Source organism: Hemitrygon akajei, chromosome 2 (assembly GCF_048418815.1).
Source record: "Hemitrygon akajei chromosome 2, sHemAka1.3, whole genome shotgun sequence".
Lineage (NCBI taxonomy): Eukaryota > Metazoa > Chordata > Chondrichthyes > Myliobatiformes > Dasyatidae > Hemitrygon > Hemitrygon akajei.
In genome coordinates, this window is record NC_133125.1 from 51,790,338 (window position 1) to 51,807,659 (window position 17,322).

Here is a 17,322-nt window from a genome sequence, read left to right on the forward strand (position 1 = left end):
TATCCAGATGCAAACTTAGTAACCCATGCTTCCACTTGCCCATACAAATCATTTATAAAAATCACAGACATTACAGTTTATAGATATTTTTACAGTGTATGACTTCAAGTGATTCCTGGTGATGGATAACTCCATTCAAATAAATAAACACAGTTAGATGAGCATTTGCCCCCAATTTGCACACTAATATTTCAATTTCTTTTAATTCGACAGAACTCTAGTTCATGCTCAAGCATTCAAGACCAGAAAATTGCCAACATGTTTGAGCTGTCGATAGATTACCGTCAGCAACACTTCCTGATTGGGCTTCTCTTCACTGAACTTGTCGCGGCCCTCGAGACAGAAACAGAAGGGTATGGCTTTCTACCTCTGTTTTGGTTTTTGCTGGGGATCTCTGGCACTGAATATCTCTCAGCGATGGGTGTGCTGTTGCTCCATCAAAGTGTGTTATGGAATAGTCAAAATCTGATTCAATCCTTTAGTGAGTACACAGTTGAGGTGGAGTCATGCAAAGCATAAAGTCATTAGATTCAACATGGAAGGACTCCCACTGGGTTTCACAAAGGTGATTAGGGATTGACAGCAGATGCTCACAGTGCCCATGTCTCAAAGCATAAATAGGTGAGAAGAAGGTTGCAGTTGTTACTCTTGTCCCAGTTCCTTAACAGGGTTACGGCACATTTCCTGGGGCTCAGGCCCTTTCCTCCAGCAGAGACAAAGAATTCATTGGAGCACCAGCTTCTACTGCATGATGAGCTGAGGAGGAGTGGCGTCATCTCCTGCTGTTTCAGTGCATTGCAGGCCTATCTGATGTGTTGCTTCTGTGGATGGAGAGGAATAACATGCCACATACTGGAGCCATTCTCACCTTCAGCCTATGCTGCTAGTCCAATTCAAAAAAAGAGAGAAACCTTCTGCTGGACCTTCAGGGACGTTAAGGTTTGGCAACCTGGCATCCCATGGTGTGCACATCCAATAGTTTGTGACCACTCCGTGGACTCAGGAACCAAACCTCCAGCTATAAAAGCCCATTGCCTAAAGGAGATCCTGGAAGGTTAAATGGGAATAAATAAGTAAACTAAGGGAGAAAACCCTGGCAAAAAAAAAGACGGACTGATACCTAACTAGGTTATTTTTCTGGGCTAACACGAGGAAATCTGATGCTGGAAATTCAAGCAATACACACAAAATGCTGGTGGAATGCAGCAGGCCAGGCAGCATCTATAGGGAGAAGCGCTGTTGACGTTTTGGGCCGAGACCCTTCGTCAGGACTAGTGCTGTCGACGTCTCTGCCCAAAACGTCGACAGTGCATCTCCCTATAGATGCTGCCTGGCCTGCTGTGTTCCACCAGCATTTTGTGTGTGTTATTTTTCTGGGACCTTTATTGAATCCGACTGAGAAAGGATTGATCAATCGTCCCCAGGCCTGTATCCTGGAACGGTCAGACCAGTTTAGTTAATACAATATAAAAGATAGCTGTTTCAATTGATAAGCTTAACTCAGCTGGCAGAAATGGTACAATCATTCTATCAGTGGGACTCATTGTGTCCTCCTGATTAACTCCTCGCCACCAAATCTTAAGCTCCTCACAATTAATTTGCTTTGATATGTGCTCATGGCTTAGGATCCTTTTTAATATATGTCAATCATAGTGTGTGTAATGCCTGATCCGAATTAGTAAATGTCAAAAACAACAGTAAAACTTCAGAATCAGAGGCTCATGAAGCTCATGTCCTTCGGCATATCTCATCCATGCCAATCAAGTTGCCTGACTGAGCTTGTTGCATTCTCCTGCACTTGGCCTATGGAGATGTCTAGTTGTCCTCTAGTGGGGACAATCATAGAAACATCATGGAATAAAAATGGTTGACCATCTGTTGTTTGTTTATTCCGGCAGGATAGTTAAAGTACAGAAGAAGGCCGTCAATGGAGTGCTCAGTCTGCTGTGTTCACACGATCTGGACTCCCGCTATTCAAAGTCAAAGATTAAAACTAAAATAGCTGCTTTATACCTCCCTCTGATAGGGATCATAATGGATGCATTGCCGCAGCTGTACGACTTCACAGGTACCGACCGGATTTTCTTATGATTAACGTTAGCACAACAGTATACTAGGAGCATGCAAAGCTATGATAACATTTGTTTATAGTCATGGATCATTGAAAACGCAGAGGGGTACGCGTGTGGAAGTGGGCTGCTTTGCACCACCCCATTGTGGATCTATAAAAGTTTTGGGCACAACCTGCAAGTACTGATGTTCAGAGTTAATGGTTGGTCTTGCATTTCAACAAATGTGTTATTGGTGATCCTATAGAAATTGAGACCAATTCCCATTGATGAGACAAATTCAAAATTGGTTCCTGCAAATTATCTCCCCTTGGTATTCCTTTCCCAAAGAAAATTATAGATGCGTGCATCAGGTTTCATTACTGCTCTCCGGTGCCTCAGATAAAAATGTTCCCTTTGCATGTTATCTTTGACATTGAGTTCTTGCAGCCTGTCTAATAACAAAGACCATCAAAATCAAATCCAAGGTTGTCTTCCACTGCCGTCCTGTATAATTTGGAAAAATGCCCTGAAGAATTGGCTTAGACGCCAGCATAAACCTTGTTAATTCTCAGTTGACTGTTGCTCCTAGTCTGCTTTTATCATTGTATAAGAAGGCTAAACAGTAACAATTGAAAACAACTTCCATCCAAAAGAGGCCTTTAATATAAAGTATAAATTCTGCTGAATTCCACACAAAAATGGAACTCCGTCTCCAGGATAAGACAATGTGGTTAAATTCAAAGTTCAAAGTGCAAGGTAAAATTTATTATCAGAGTACATACATGTCACCACATACAACCCTGAGATTCTTTTTCCTGCAGGCATTCTTGGCAAATCTATAGAACAGTAATTGTAAACAGGAACAACAAAATGTGCAAATGCAAATGTAAATGAATAGCAATAAATAACGAGAGGATGAAATAACAAGATTAAAAAGTCCTTGCAGTGAGCCCATTGATGTGAGAACACCAGAAACAGAATGAGTGCAGTTATCCCCTTTTGTTCAAGAGCCTGATGATCGAGAGGGTAGTAACTGTTCTTGAACCTGGTGGTGTGAGTCCTAAAACTCTTGTAACTTCTACCTGATGCAGCAGTGAGAAAGGTCTTTGCAGAGGGTCTTTGATGGATGCTCCTATTTCTGCGGCAATATTTCATGTAGATGTCTCATCGTATATTTCATGATAGTAGTCTGAAGAAAGAAATGGCAGTAAAGGTGTTTGTTGTGGTCTTTCATTTTCAAATCAATATTTTACTTACAACATAAAGTAATTTGGGGATTTGATTGTCGCCGAGTGGTACCAACAGGTTGAACTTCATCATCACAGTATTTCATTAATATGTTTTCCTTTTCAGAAGCCCGGTCTAAGAAGTCTCGTCCAGGTGGTTTAGATGGTGACACAGAAGTTAGCCCCATCAATCATGCAGTTGCTGTCTTGATAGCTGGAAATCCTGTAAACACAATGCTGAGGAGTACTGGAATAACATGCTCATCACTGGTATGCTGAGAGTCCTTCAAAAGTCTTTTGTTTATTATTTAAATCTTAAATCTAGAAGAAGGCAGACATTTGATTAGCCAGGTAGTAATTTTATCACTATGGTGTCACTCACAATACAATGGTGCTTCTGTGATGCTGCGATATCTTATTTCAGAATATAGAGTGAAATCGTGCCAAGTGATCATTTTTATGTCAAAATCTGATTTACACGTAATTAAAAATATATGCCATATGCTAATATTACATAACGATTTCACCTGGTCACATCCAAAAGATTTATCAAGAACTGTTAAAAAAGATAAACCAGTGAAGTGTGAGTTTATGCACATTGGTTGAAAGAATAAAGGTGTGTGCTATTTTCTAAATGGGGAGAGAATTCAGAAATCAGAAGTTCATTGGGACTTGGGAGTCTTAGTTCAAGATTCCTTGATTCTTTGAGGTTAACTTGCAGGTTAATTTGGTAGTAAGGAAGGCAAACCCAAAGTTAGCATTTATTTCAAGAATATACAGTAAATACAAAGATATGCTGCTGAGGCTTTTTAGGGCATTGATCTAACTGTATTTGTAATACTGTGAGCAACTTTGGGCCCCTTATCTAAGGAAAGATGTACTGGCTGTGATGACTACCACAAGAATGACCTTGGGAATGAAAGGTTTAATGGTTCTGTGCCTATACTCAAGGGAGTTCAGAAGCATGGGTGGGGGGGTGTTTTATTGAAACCTACCAAAAACTGAAAGGCCTAGGGAGAGTGGACATGAAGAGGATACTTCATTAGTAGATAAGTCTAGGATTGATGGACACGGCCTCTGAATCAACGGGCATCCCTTTAGAATTGAGACGAGGAAGAACTTCTTCAGCCACAGAATGGTGAATCTGTGGAAACCATTGCCACCATGAGCTATGGAGGTCAAGTCATTGGATGTATTTAAGGCAGAGATTGATATGCTCTTGATCAGCAAGGGGGTTAAGGGTTATGGAGAGAAGGCAGGAGAATAAGGTTGAGAGAAAAGTAGCCATTCCTGCTGGGCCAAGTGGCCTAATTCTACCTCTGCATCTGATGTTCTTGTGGTCTTTGAATTCTAATAATCCATTTATCAATTCTAAATATTGTAACATGATTAAAGGGGATGAAGCTCTCAGTCAGCATGGTGAAAGCACAATATAGTGGGAGCTGCACATTGTGCCCTGCTTCTAATACCCAGCATTCAACAACTAACACAATAGTACTCAGTTGAGAGACCATAGCAGTCTCTACAATAGTGCAGGAACAACCCATTCTTTTTTGTTCTCCTGTAACTTTCTAACCTGCTGAGTTGCTTGCTGACTGCCTAATGCTTTGCTCACTAATAGTAGAAGCAAATGGAGAAGAGTATCAATGATATAAACCAATGTATTTACACATTTCCTGCAACTCCTCTGTGTTTTCTCACTTCTGCTGCATATCCTTGCAGGGCAATACAGCATTTTTGGTCTGCAATAAATTAGTTTATAAATTCATACCTACGTATCGCTTGGTGAAGCACTTCAATACCTGGCTCAGAGTCTCAGCTTTAGTTGGCTTTGTTCACTAATGAAGTTCTATGTTCATCTGGACTTGTTCCTCCTCAGATAGAGGTAATCAATGCCCCTGTACAGGAAGACATGGACAACACTGAAAAAGGAGTAGATGACTGTCAGGCAGCATGCGTGCCACGCCACATGAACTATTAGGAAGAATATGGCCACTTCTTGATGATGACTAACATTATCATCGATGAATCCCTTAACAATAGCATCCTGAAACTGCTGGCAACGTTCAAGCAGACCAGCCCCATAAGGATAGTCACTAAAGCTGTTTCAAGGCTAAGGAATCAATTCTAAATTCACCAAAGTCTGCCCATTACCCACAAATCATAATCCATTGAGTTGATGGGAATATCTGGAATGTATCTCATGAAGCTCAATTCAACAAGGACAAGGTGATTCACACTCCATTCTCCACCCCATTAGAAGCTCTCAACAGCACTGAGATTGCAGCATATGTTATCTGAAGGGTGCCATTACTTATCTGACAGCTTCACCTAAACCAACCAAAGGGATGAGAGATGAAGGTAAATGGGAAGATCACAAATCCAGCTTCCTCTGGAAATGTGTCACCATCGTGACTTGGAAGTACTTCAAAATGAACTCAAATTATGGAACACTCCACCCATCAGCACTGTAGAAGTATCTTAACAAAGTTGACTATGGTCATTCGTGGATTCTTCTCGGGACCAAATAGAAATAGGAATAAAATATTGGCCTTCCAAGCTATATCCACAATCCCAAGAATAGTTACTTTTTACTAAAGCTTTCCTAATGAATAATCATATATTTGCTTGACAACTTCTCTTGAAGGATGGAAACTCATGGCACAATATTCCAACCTACCATTTTATTGTGATTTCCCTCTTAATATAATTCAAAGTTTTATTGGTGGGAAATATGGTGGAAATATGGAGGATTTTTAAAACCTCCAATTAGCTTGGTATCCTCCTCCACCATTTTTAGAACACTGATTAACTGCTTGAAAATAACAGCTGCAAGTATTTATTGCATTTAAGCTAGCATGATTAAAAATAGCACATGGAGGAATTTTAACAAACTCTTATCTCTTGTGGAATGCATCAGCCATGAGCTAATGGTCCCTACACCCTAGTGCAAAGATGATGTATTCTGAATTTAGTTTGTCTTAATTCCAAGTACAATTCTGTTCAGCAGAATATCATAGGATTGCTATGAAACTTTCTCCGTGACAAAGTTTTAGATTTGTACAAGAAAATCTTCCTTGTTCAGAAATTCTATGATTCTTTTCCCCGACTTTGACCATAAGACATAGTAGCAGACCGAGGTCGTCTGGCTCATCGGATCTTCTCCACTATTCCATCATGCTCCTGCCTCCACCCCACCCCCACCCCAAACCTTTGATGCCCTGATTAATCAAGAACCTAGCAACCTCTGCCTTAAATATATCCAATGACTTCTTCACCCATTCCTCCAACCTGTCAAAATTCTTCTGCAGACGCTCCGCTTCCCCAACAGAACCTGCCCTTAAAGATATATTTGTATCATCCACAATCTTGGTCACAAAGCCATCAATTCCTTCACCTAAATCATTGGCGTACAACGTGAAAAGAAGCAAACCCAAAACCGACCCCTGTGGCACAATACTCGGCACCGGCAGCCAAACAGAGGCCACTCTTCGCCTCCTGTCAGTCAATCTTCTTTCCATGCTTGTATCTTTCTTGTAATACCATTGGCCTTTATCTTGTTAAGCAAACTCATGTGTGGCATCTTGTCAAAGGCCTTCTGAACAGCATCCATTCACTCTCCTTTATCTAGCCTGAATATTATTTCCTAAAAAATTCCAACAGATTTGTCAGGCGGGGTTTTCCCTTTAGAAAACCATGCTGACTTTGGTTGATTTTATCATGTGTCTCCAAGTTCCCTGAAACATCATCCTTTATAATAGACTCCAACATTTTTCCAACCACTGAAGTCAGGCTAACTGGTCTATAATTTCCTTTCTCTGCCTCCTTCCCTTCTTAAAGTGCAGTGACAATTGCAATTTTCCAGTCCTCAGGAATTGTTCTAGAATCTATTGATTCTTGAAAGACCATTGAATTGAATTGACTTTATTTCTTACATCCTTCACATACATGAGGAGTAAAAATTTTTAAGTTATGTCTGTCTGAATGTGCAATGTGCAAATTATAGTAAATTGTAATAAATAGTATGTACAGTAAGATATATCCAACAGAACAGTCAATATAGCTTAGAAATACAACTGTGTCAGCATAAATTAATCACTCTGATGGCTTGGTGGAAGAAGCTGTCCCAGAGCCTCTTGGTCCTGGCTTTAATGCTGCGGTACCATTTCCCAGATGTTAGCAGCTGAAACAGTTTGTGGTTGGGATGACCCAGATCCTCAATGATCCTTTGGGCCCTTTTTACACACCTGTTGCTGTAAATGTCGTATGTAGTGGGAAGTTCACATCCAATGCCTCCATTGGAAGATCATTACCTATGCCTCCCCAAACTCTTCAGTGACCTCTTTCAGAGCCCTGGGGTATAGTCCATCTGGTCCAGGTGATTTACCTACCTTCAGACCTTTCAGATTCCAAAGCATCTTCTCCATAGTAATAGCAATAACTTTCTCTTCTGCCCATTAACACTCTCACATTTCTGTCATTCTGCTGGTGTCTTCCACAATGAAGACTGATGCAACATGCTTAAGTTTCTCTGTCATTTCTTTGTCCCCATTACTAGCACCCCAGTGTCATTTTCCAGTCTAATATCCACTCTAGTCTCTTTTACCCTTTATATATCTGAAAATCTTTTTGTATACTCTTTTATATTTTTGACTAGTTTACCTTCATATTTCTTCTTTTTTTACGGTTTTTCAAAAGCTTCCAAATCGTCTACATTCCCACTTACTTTTGCTATATTATATGCCTTCTCTTTTGCTTTTATGCTTTGACTTCCCTTGTCAGCCATGGGTGCATCATCCTCTCTTTAGGATACTTCTTAATTTTTGGGATATATCTTCCCTGCACTTTCCTAATTTCCTCCATAAACACCAGCCACTGCTGTTCTTCTGTCATCCCTGCTAGTGTTCCCATCCAATCAACTTTGGCCAGGTCCTCTCTCGTGCCTCTGAAATTCTTTTACTCCACTGTAATACTGAGAGATTCGATTTAACTCCTCCTTCTCAAACTACAGGGTGAATTCTTTCATATTATGATCATTGCCTCCTGAGAGTTAATTTACCTTAAGCTTTCTAATCAAATCTGGATCATTAAATGACACCTAATGCAGAACTGCCACTCCCCTGTAGGAAATCTATAAATTCCTCTCTTGGGATCCAGTACCAACCGGATTTTCCCAATCCACCTGCATATGAAAATCCCTCATGATTATGACATTTATCTTTGTGCACTCCTTTTCTATCTCCCACGGTAATTTGTAGCCCACATCCTGGCTAGTGTTCAGAGACCTAAATATAACACCCATGAGGGTCCTTTTACCCTTGTTGCTTCTTAACTCCACCCACAAGTATTCTACATCTTCCGAACCTTGGGCAGCTATTTCTAAGGATTTGATTTCATTTTTTCACCAATGAACCCCCCCCCCCCATCCCCTTTGCCTACCCATCTGTCCTTTTGATACAATGTGTATCCTTGGATGTTAAGCTCCCAACTATGATATTCTTTCAGCCATAACTCAGAGATGACCACATCATACCTGCCGGTTTCTAACTCCACCATAAGCTCATCTATCTTATTTGTATACTGCATGCATTCAAATTAGTTTAAACCCTCCCCAACAGCTCTAGCAAGCCTGCCCACGAGGATATTGATACACCCCCAGTTTCAGATGTAACCTGTCCTTTTTGGACAGATTGTACATTATCCCAGTGATCCAGAAATCTTAAACGCTGGGCCCACACCAATTCCACAGTCACGCATTCATCTGCCAAATCACCCTGTTCTTACAATCACTGGCAGGTAGCACAGGCGGCAATCCCGAGATTACTACTCTGAACTCCCTATATTCTCCTCATTGTTATTGGTACCAATTTGTACCACCAAGACATCCCTGACCCTGGCACCTGGGAGGCAAACTACCATCTGGGCGTCTCTTTCACGTGCACAGAATCTGCTTTATGTTCCTCTAATTATGGAATCCGCCATCACTACTACACTCATCTTCTCCCCCTTCTCATCTGAGCCACGGAGCCAGACAGTGCCAGAGACCTGGTTGCTATGGTTTCCCCTGGTACTCATTCCCTCCTTAAAACAGTATGCAAAGTGGTATACTTATCATTAAAGGTAATGGCCACAGGGGTACTCTGCACCAGTTGCTTATTACTTTTTCTCTCTCCTGACAGTGACCCAGGGACCTGCCTCCTGCAACTTAAGGGTGACTACCGCCCTGTAGCTCCTATCTCTCACCTCCTCATACTCTGCTATGGCCGAAGGTCATCAAGCTGCAGCTGGGTGCACTTTGTGCTGATGAAGTCTCCCAAATTTCCCACATCTCACACAAGGAACATGCAATTACCTCTAGATCAATTCTCAGTGCATTAGCGTTGTACTGCTGGGGAAAAAAAAACTTACTAGAAACTTTTTTACTTACTTACTTACTTAGAACCTCCACCTGTGCTTGGCTAAACCTGTTGAGCCAAAGCTGGACCTCACTTACACTGGCCCAGTCCAACAATGGCCGCTCTGTTATCACGTCCCTCCTTTTTATTGACACTATGATGATTTCAGCCTGCAGAAAGGAAGCTGAAAAATCCCAAGCTATTTTTAAACTTCACACTGCATCACTGGCAAATGACCTCCAGTGCTGATTTCAGCCCACCAAAAGAAAGGTGTAGGCTCCCGAACTCTTCTTCAACTTCGCACTGTGTCACCAACAAAGTTTGTAGCAAGAACATGTGTCTCAAATTAACAAACTGAGAAGTTCTGTAGTCAAGAATTATGATAATGCATGGGTAGCCAGGGTATAATGTAAAGTTTAAAGTCTTACAGCAGCTCAGTCAGTCACTATTATACATCCTTCAGATATAACCGTTCAACTGCAGCTTGTGCTTGTTATGCAGTGCGTGACTGTTGGGACTGCATTTTGTACCTTAGCCCCAGAGTAACCCTGCTTTGTTTGGCTGTATTCATGGGTATTCGCAAATGGTTGCGTGACATTTCAACTTGACCTTGAACGAACTGCCTTGAAGTAACCCAGCAAAAATGTTGAATCCATTGTAACTCATTGTACATCCTCTGTTTTAATCTGGCGCACCAAACATGGAAATTTGGCTGGGTGTTTCCAGCAGGAAGTTTGCCAAAATTGAAAAAACAACCTGTTACCCATCCAACACAATGTAAATGTGTGTAAGTGCCCATTTCCACCATTTCTTCTGGATCCCTCTCAAATCCCAATGATATGGCAGGCAATCAGAAGGACTTTCAGAATTCCTCCCCCAATATATTTGCAAGTTTTTATTTGTCCTTGACAAATGCATGAGAATCATGAGTTCACAACATTGAAACATCATACGGCAAACTCAGTACACTTGATTAAGTTGTCGTTAAAGATTTTTTTTTAAATATCTTAAAGATTAGCCTTATTTGTCACATGTACATTGAAACATAGAAACCTACAGTGAAATGCGTCATTGGTGTCAAATGAGATCAGTAAGGATTGTGCTGGGGGCAGCCTGTAGGTGTCACCGTGATTCAGGAACCAACATAATATGCCAACAACTCACTAACCCTACCTGTGCATCCTTGGAATGTAGGAGGAAACCAAAGCACCCGGAGGAAACTAACATGGGTCAAGGGAGAACGTAGAAACTCCTTACAGTGAGGAAGCAGACCCCATTGACTGATCACAGGCACTGTATTGTGTTTGTGCTAACCACTACACTATCATGTCATCCCTGGAATAGGTTAAGCAACTGGATACCTTAAATCCAGCTATTTTAGATTAATAGGATGTAAACAGATGGAACATCGGAAACCAAGTTTCACCTGTTTTATACGAAAAATAAAAGTATGAATAATGAAATTAGGATTTTGCATGATTATTGAAGGTTTAATTTTATTTCTCTGCAGCCAAGCAAACAGATTAACCCCTTGGCTGCTGATGCAAGTCGGAATTTGCTGATTTGCTTTTTATGGATCCTGAAGAATGCTGATCAAACTCTAATGACAAAATGGGCTTCAGATCTTCCTGTGTCTCAACTCAACAAGATCTTAGACTTGCTGCACCTATGTGTTTCCTGCTTTGAGTACAGGGTAAGAACCCTAGCTTCATTACTGCATGAATTGTAGAGAGTACCTTCATATATTTAACACTGCATTTAGGTATAGATGAAAGTTCAATGTGCTTAAGGGCACCGAGCTTTTCTTGCCTTTGAAGAAGAAACAGATGTCAACTCTTTCAACTGGGAATCTTCATCAATGTTGAATCTTCTGCATTTGTTGGTATTAACTTAAATTTCTAACATTTTATTTCTATTTAAACCTCTCTGGAAAAATTTGCTGTTCCATATTAATATTTTTATAAATGGGTCATAGTTGCTGCTACTTTCAGAAAATGCATCTGCGATGACGGCATGCACAGACTGAAACAATGTAAGACAATTGACAATTTGCACAGTGGTCTATTAGAGCTTAAATATGAGTGGTGATTGATAAGTTTGTGGTCTAAGGTGGAAGGAGTCAATTTTAGAAAACCTAGCACATTTATTTTTCAACATAGTCCCCTCCTACATTTACACACTTAGTCCAGCAGTCATAGAGCACACGGATCCTTTCTTTGTAGAAGTCGTTGTCTTGGACCTCCAGAAGTGGTCCACAGCATGGGCGATTGATAAGTTTGTGGCCTATGATAGACAGAGATGAGTTATACAGCTCTTGTTCAATGCACGTGCAGTTCAATTCTTTGAGTGATTATGCAGAAAGTTTGAAGTTAATAACTCATCTCCTTCCATCTCATGCCACGAACTTATCAATCGCCCATGCTGTGGACCACTTCTGGAGGTCCAAGACACTGACTTCTACAAAGAAGGGATCCGTATGCTCTATGACTGCTGGACTAAGTGTGTAAATGTAGGAAAAATAAATGTGCTAGGCTTTCTAAAATTGACTCTTTCTACGTTAGGCCAGGAACTTATCAATCATCCCTCGTACGGTGCACACGCCAGTACTGAAAAATGCCTGACACCTACATGCCCTCACTGATATCGTGGGTACTTAGTCCGGCCTCGTGCAGAGGACTGGAGTTAGATAGAGCTCTTATAGATAGCGGGGTCAAGGGATATGGGGAGAGGGCAGGAACGGGGTACTGATTGTGTATGATCTGCCATGATCACAGTGAATGGTGGTGCTGGCTAGAAGGGCCGAATGGCCTATTCCTGCACCTACTGTCTATTGACTCACTTTGCGGTTTGTCCATATTTAAGTATGTCTGTCTCATGTCAATGGTCACTATTATCAAGATGAATATCAACATCCAAATACACTTTGGATGTTTACATGTCATTTGTTGAACAGCAGAACTGGCACGATATCACCTCTATTAACGGCTTCAGGTAAAATCAATGCACACGCCCTCCAATAAAATTGGACATATTGAACCAGAGTGTTATATTTTAAAGGAACTGTTGATGCATGTCACACTGAACTAACCTCCACTCTATACATCGGTCCCTCTTTGCAGCAGTGTAAAACACATGCTGGTAACTCTTCAATGCTAGACTACGATCCAATAGACCTTCATGGGGAAGTTTACAAGGAATTTCATATCCATAGTATTTATTCTCTCAATAGCAGTCCACAAACATAAAATAATATAGGCAAAACGACAATAATAGTTCCAGTGTTTAACTTGATCTCTGGACTACCAATTGTTAGTATAATATAGGTTTGGTACAGAGAGATATTTTAGCACTGAGAGAAAACAGTACTCTGGTTTTGTGTGTTTCAGGGCAAAGGAACTTCAGATAAAGTTAGCACACAAGCTCTGCAAAAAAGCAAACATACGAAGGCTCGTCTGGAAGAGGTGCTTCTAGGAAATGCAGGAGCTCGTGGAGAAATGATGAAGCGATGTCGTGGGCCAGGTAAGCCACCCAACTCATCTTGCTACCCATAATTAAAACCAGTCACTTTAACTCAGAATATTCACTAACACCATGAAAATAATGGCAATGAAAATAAATGGGAGAATGGGATTCATGAGATTGATCTGAAATCTGGTTTAGGTTCAATGGGCAGAATGGCCTCATTCTCTGGCAGTAGAGAACATGAAAAAAGACACTTGAATAAAGGCTCTGTCTGCCCATTGAATCCTTTCTTCCTACTTGAATTTGGACCAATTAAATCTTATTCAAGTGCAGTTTCTAAATCTATGTATTTTGTGAGATGCTTTTATTAATTACAAGTGATTCATGGATGCACTGATGAGGAAACTATTCATGTGCAACAGTCCCTGTTGTTATATGTTTGTCATCCAAGTTGCTTATATTGCAGTATCCTCCAAATAGCTCATTATGTGAAAATAAAATAAAAACACAAATGATAGCAATCTGTAGTTGAAAATAGTAAATATTGGAAATAGTCAGGTTAACAGAGGATTCCAGACCGAAATGTTAACCATCTTTCTTCCACAGATGCTGACTGACCAGCTGAATATCTACTACATTTTCTGTCTTTATCTTCAAAGCTATGCTTTAGTTGTTTTGATTGATATACAAATCTCCCAATTTTTAATAAGGAAATAACCTAACAAGCTTCTGTTTGTATCTTTGTAATTGAACGCTTTCTTGAAAACCTAGATGATTACCTGCATTTCTACTTTCTTCCTCTATGCTACCGATTTTCATTGATTAGAAATCCATGTTGCTGAATGTCAGACAAACAGGAACAAGAAAAAACTAAGGCTTCTGCAAAATTTGCAGTTTGCCTAGTATTATTGCTTTTAAGCATCCTAGGGGAAAGTATCTGAGTGGCTTAGTAGAGGGAAGATTTGCTTTGTAGCATAGTTATTCTGATTCTGTTTGCATAACTGTCAACATTCAGGTAACAATATCATCTACAAAGTTGATCAAATTAACAGTCATCTAATCCCTTAAATTGAAGAATAATTCTATAGTCCTAGCAAGGACCACAGATCCATAATATCGTATCCCATTTTTCCTGATGCAGTCTTTCTGTACGGAGTTGAGCAATACAAGAACAGTACAAGACTACAGAATTTTCATCTTCTATTAGACCATAAAATCATAAGTTACAGGAGCAGAATTATGCCATTCTGCTCCACCATTTCATCATGGCTGATCCATTTTTCCGCTCAGCCCCAATTTCCTGCCTTCATGCCCTGAGCAGTCAAGAATCTGTCAGTTGTTCAACTATTTGTGACTTTAAGCAAAAATCCAATTCGAGTTTACTTTTATAGAGAATTAGACATCACATAGATATCCATAAAGTTATCAAAGAAATGTTTGCAAATGCTTGCTTATTTGTTAATTATATTTCTGTTTTAGGAAATGAAAGAAACTTTGGCATAAATGAAAACCTGCGATGGAGGAAAGATCAAACACAATGGCGACAGGGCAATGAGAAGCAAGAAAAGTATGTAGGCCTTATTATTTTTCAGTACAGAAACACTGGGCAGAAGGACATTTGACACAATCAGACCTGTGGTCCTTCTCTTTCTTCACAACCCTTTTCTTCAATTTTTTTTTCAACTGCCTGTTAAAGTTTTATAATTGAATCTATTTTCAACATCCTATCATCACATTCCAGATAACAAGTCACTGGGTAGAAAATAAAGTTTCATTGTCTCATATCTAGATCCTGTGCCAATGACTTTAAATTTGTGCCATCTTGTCACTGGAAACAGTTAGTCCCAACTACCAACAAATAATTAATGGCTTCAAACATCACTCCTCTTCATTTTTTTCTCAGCAAAAGAGAGCAATTGCAACTTCACCAGTATATCCACATAATTGATGCCTCTGCTCCTCATTCGTTCTCAAAAAGTATACTCTGCAACCTTTTCAAGGCCTAGAGATCCTTTCCAAAGTGCAGGGCTCAGAATGGAATACAAGAAATGAAAGATGCTTGCTAAATAGGTGATTATCCAGATACACAGATTGTACTGGAGTTTCTATAGGGAACAGGAATTGCAGGCAATTGAAATGAGCTTAACGTTATTTTTGTTTTATATAAAATAGTGAGTGTGTGTTTCTAGTTTCATATTCCCTTCTTATTTACTGTATGTCGATGAAGTTTTTACTTACTGTAATATAATTCAACCCTATTTAATACTTTTGTTATTGCCAGCCATCAGCATAAACTGTACATGCTCCCATCTGATCCCACCACCTTCTTCCTCCAGCTAGCTTTCATGCCAAAGGCAATTCCTCCTAACTGTTCTGCCCTGACAACACACACAAAATACTGGAAGAACTAAGCAGGTCAGACAGCATCTATGGAAAAAATTACAGTCGATGTTTTGGGCCGAGACCCTTCGGCAGGACACTGTACTTTTTGACTCAATCAGTACGTCAATTGTACTTTTGTCCATAGATTCTGCCCTGCCTGCTGAGTTCCTCCAGCATTTTGTGTGTGTTGCTCAGATTTTCAGCATCTGCAGATTTTCTGGTTTGTTCTGTCCTGAGCTGAGTTTCAGAACATCTTTGCGGCTTACTGAATTCCTCCTCCAGCTACTTGCCACTTAAACTCCAGTTGCTCTAAGTTACACTATTTCAACAATCACTTTGTTAGTCACCGGCACAAACTTCAATTGCTCCAGAATTCCTCTCTGTATATTCCGTCTTCCCACAAACCCAGTTAAAATTTCAGTGCAGTTCCTTCCAGATCTAATTGGATACTTAGACTTAAAGAAAATTAAAATTCTCATGTTAGTCTTTACTTTTTTTCATGCTCTCACTTGATATTGCTCTTTAGTCTTTAAAAATGATTTCCTGCCCTTTCTCAAACGTTCCATCCATTTTACTTTCTGACCCTGTGCAAATCCCACCACCTTTACCATTTGTGTAAGAGCTTTGAGCTGCCTGAACATTCCTCTATGTAGTTCATTCCCCAAAGCCTCCGTCTCCCCTTCTGCAAAATAAATGGAAGCGTGAACAGTCCTTCTGATCAGTCTTCTGTTGCCTTCATCCATCTTGCATGTTTAATGTCACAAGTTTGAATTTTTTTTGTATATCCAAAGCAACATGTCAATGGAACTTGTTTGCAGTAACAATTAATAATTATATTGATTCAATATCCAATTGTTCTGTCAGAAAGCCTCATTCTTACTTTTTATTTTAACAACATATTATAAAGTTAATATAATTTTAAAAATGCAATCTAATTTCATTGCTGGTTCATTTGCTTTTATTCCAGAACCAAGGCAGACCTGGATCAGGAAGCTCTGATTTCAGGGAATTTTGTTACAGAGGCTAATCTGATTATTTTAGATACCTTGGAAATAATTATACAGGTAATATTAGTATAAGTGCATGACATTTGCATCCACAGAGTGAATCACGCCATTTTCTTTCAGCCTGGAAGTTATCTTTAAGTTGTGTCTGAGTGTCTCAAGCAAAGGTTCGGAGATACCCTTCACCAGGATTTAAGCTATGCTATTATGTAGTGCTGAGGCTGATAAATATAGTTTACCAAAATAGCATGTTTGCATGCAGAATTGTCAACTCCAAAACAAAGAATGTTTATGCAACCATACTGCTCCGAAAATGCTCTGGTTATTTTTATTTATCACCAACTTCACGTATTCATTTAATGCACTGTTACTGCACTGTTTTCATGAATTAGCATGAGAGGGTGAATAAAAGAGGGTCACGTTTTCCCTAATGTGGCTGAAAAGTAAAATTGATGGTAAATTGACCAGTTCCTTCCAAATGAGCTTCCCATTTTAGGTGTAGCTTCTTTGAAGATCAGTATTAACGTCTCCTCTTCAAGCCAGACACACATTCAGGATGCATGCTTAGCCCATTGCGCTACTCTCTCTACACTCATGACTGCCATCTATAAATTCACCAATGATACCACTGTTGTTGGCAGATTGTCAAACGGCGATGAGGAGGCGTACGGGATGAGATAATTCAGCTGGTTCAGTAGTGTTGCAACAATGACCTCACATTCAATGTCTGCAAGACCAAGGAATTGATTGATTATGGACTTCATGGAGGGGAAGCTAGGAGAACTCACACCAGTCCTCATTG

General features: G+C 40.0%; 1 protein-coding gene across 6 annotated transcripts in view; it reads left to right on the forward strand.

Moving 5' to 3' along the window:
* The window catches only part of dock8 (dedicator of cytokinesis 8), a 261,176-nt gene that overhangs the window by 199,518 nt on the left and 44,336 nt on the right, over window positions 1-17,322 (forward strand). For all 6 annotated transcript variants that reach the window (XM_073072099.1, XM_073072104.1, XM_073072113.1 and 3 more), the window contains 7 exons: window positions 214-353; window positions 1,899-2,068; window positions 3,405-3,547; window positions 11,183-11,365; window positions 13,059-13,191; window positions 14,614-14,701; window positions 16,484-16,580. In XM_073072099.1, the coding sequence (XP_072928200.1) occupies window positions 214-353; window positions 1,899-2,068; window positions 3,405-3,547; window positions 11,183-11,365; window positions 13,059-13,191; window positions 14,614-14,701; window positions 16,484-16,580 (954 nt within the window). The remainder of the gene's footprint in view (window positions 1-213; window positions 354-1,898; window positions 2,069-3,404; window positions 3,548-11,182; window positions 11,366-13,058; window positions 13,192-14,613; window positions 14,702-16,483; window positions 16,581-17,322) is intronic.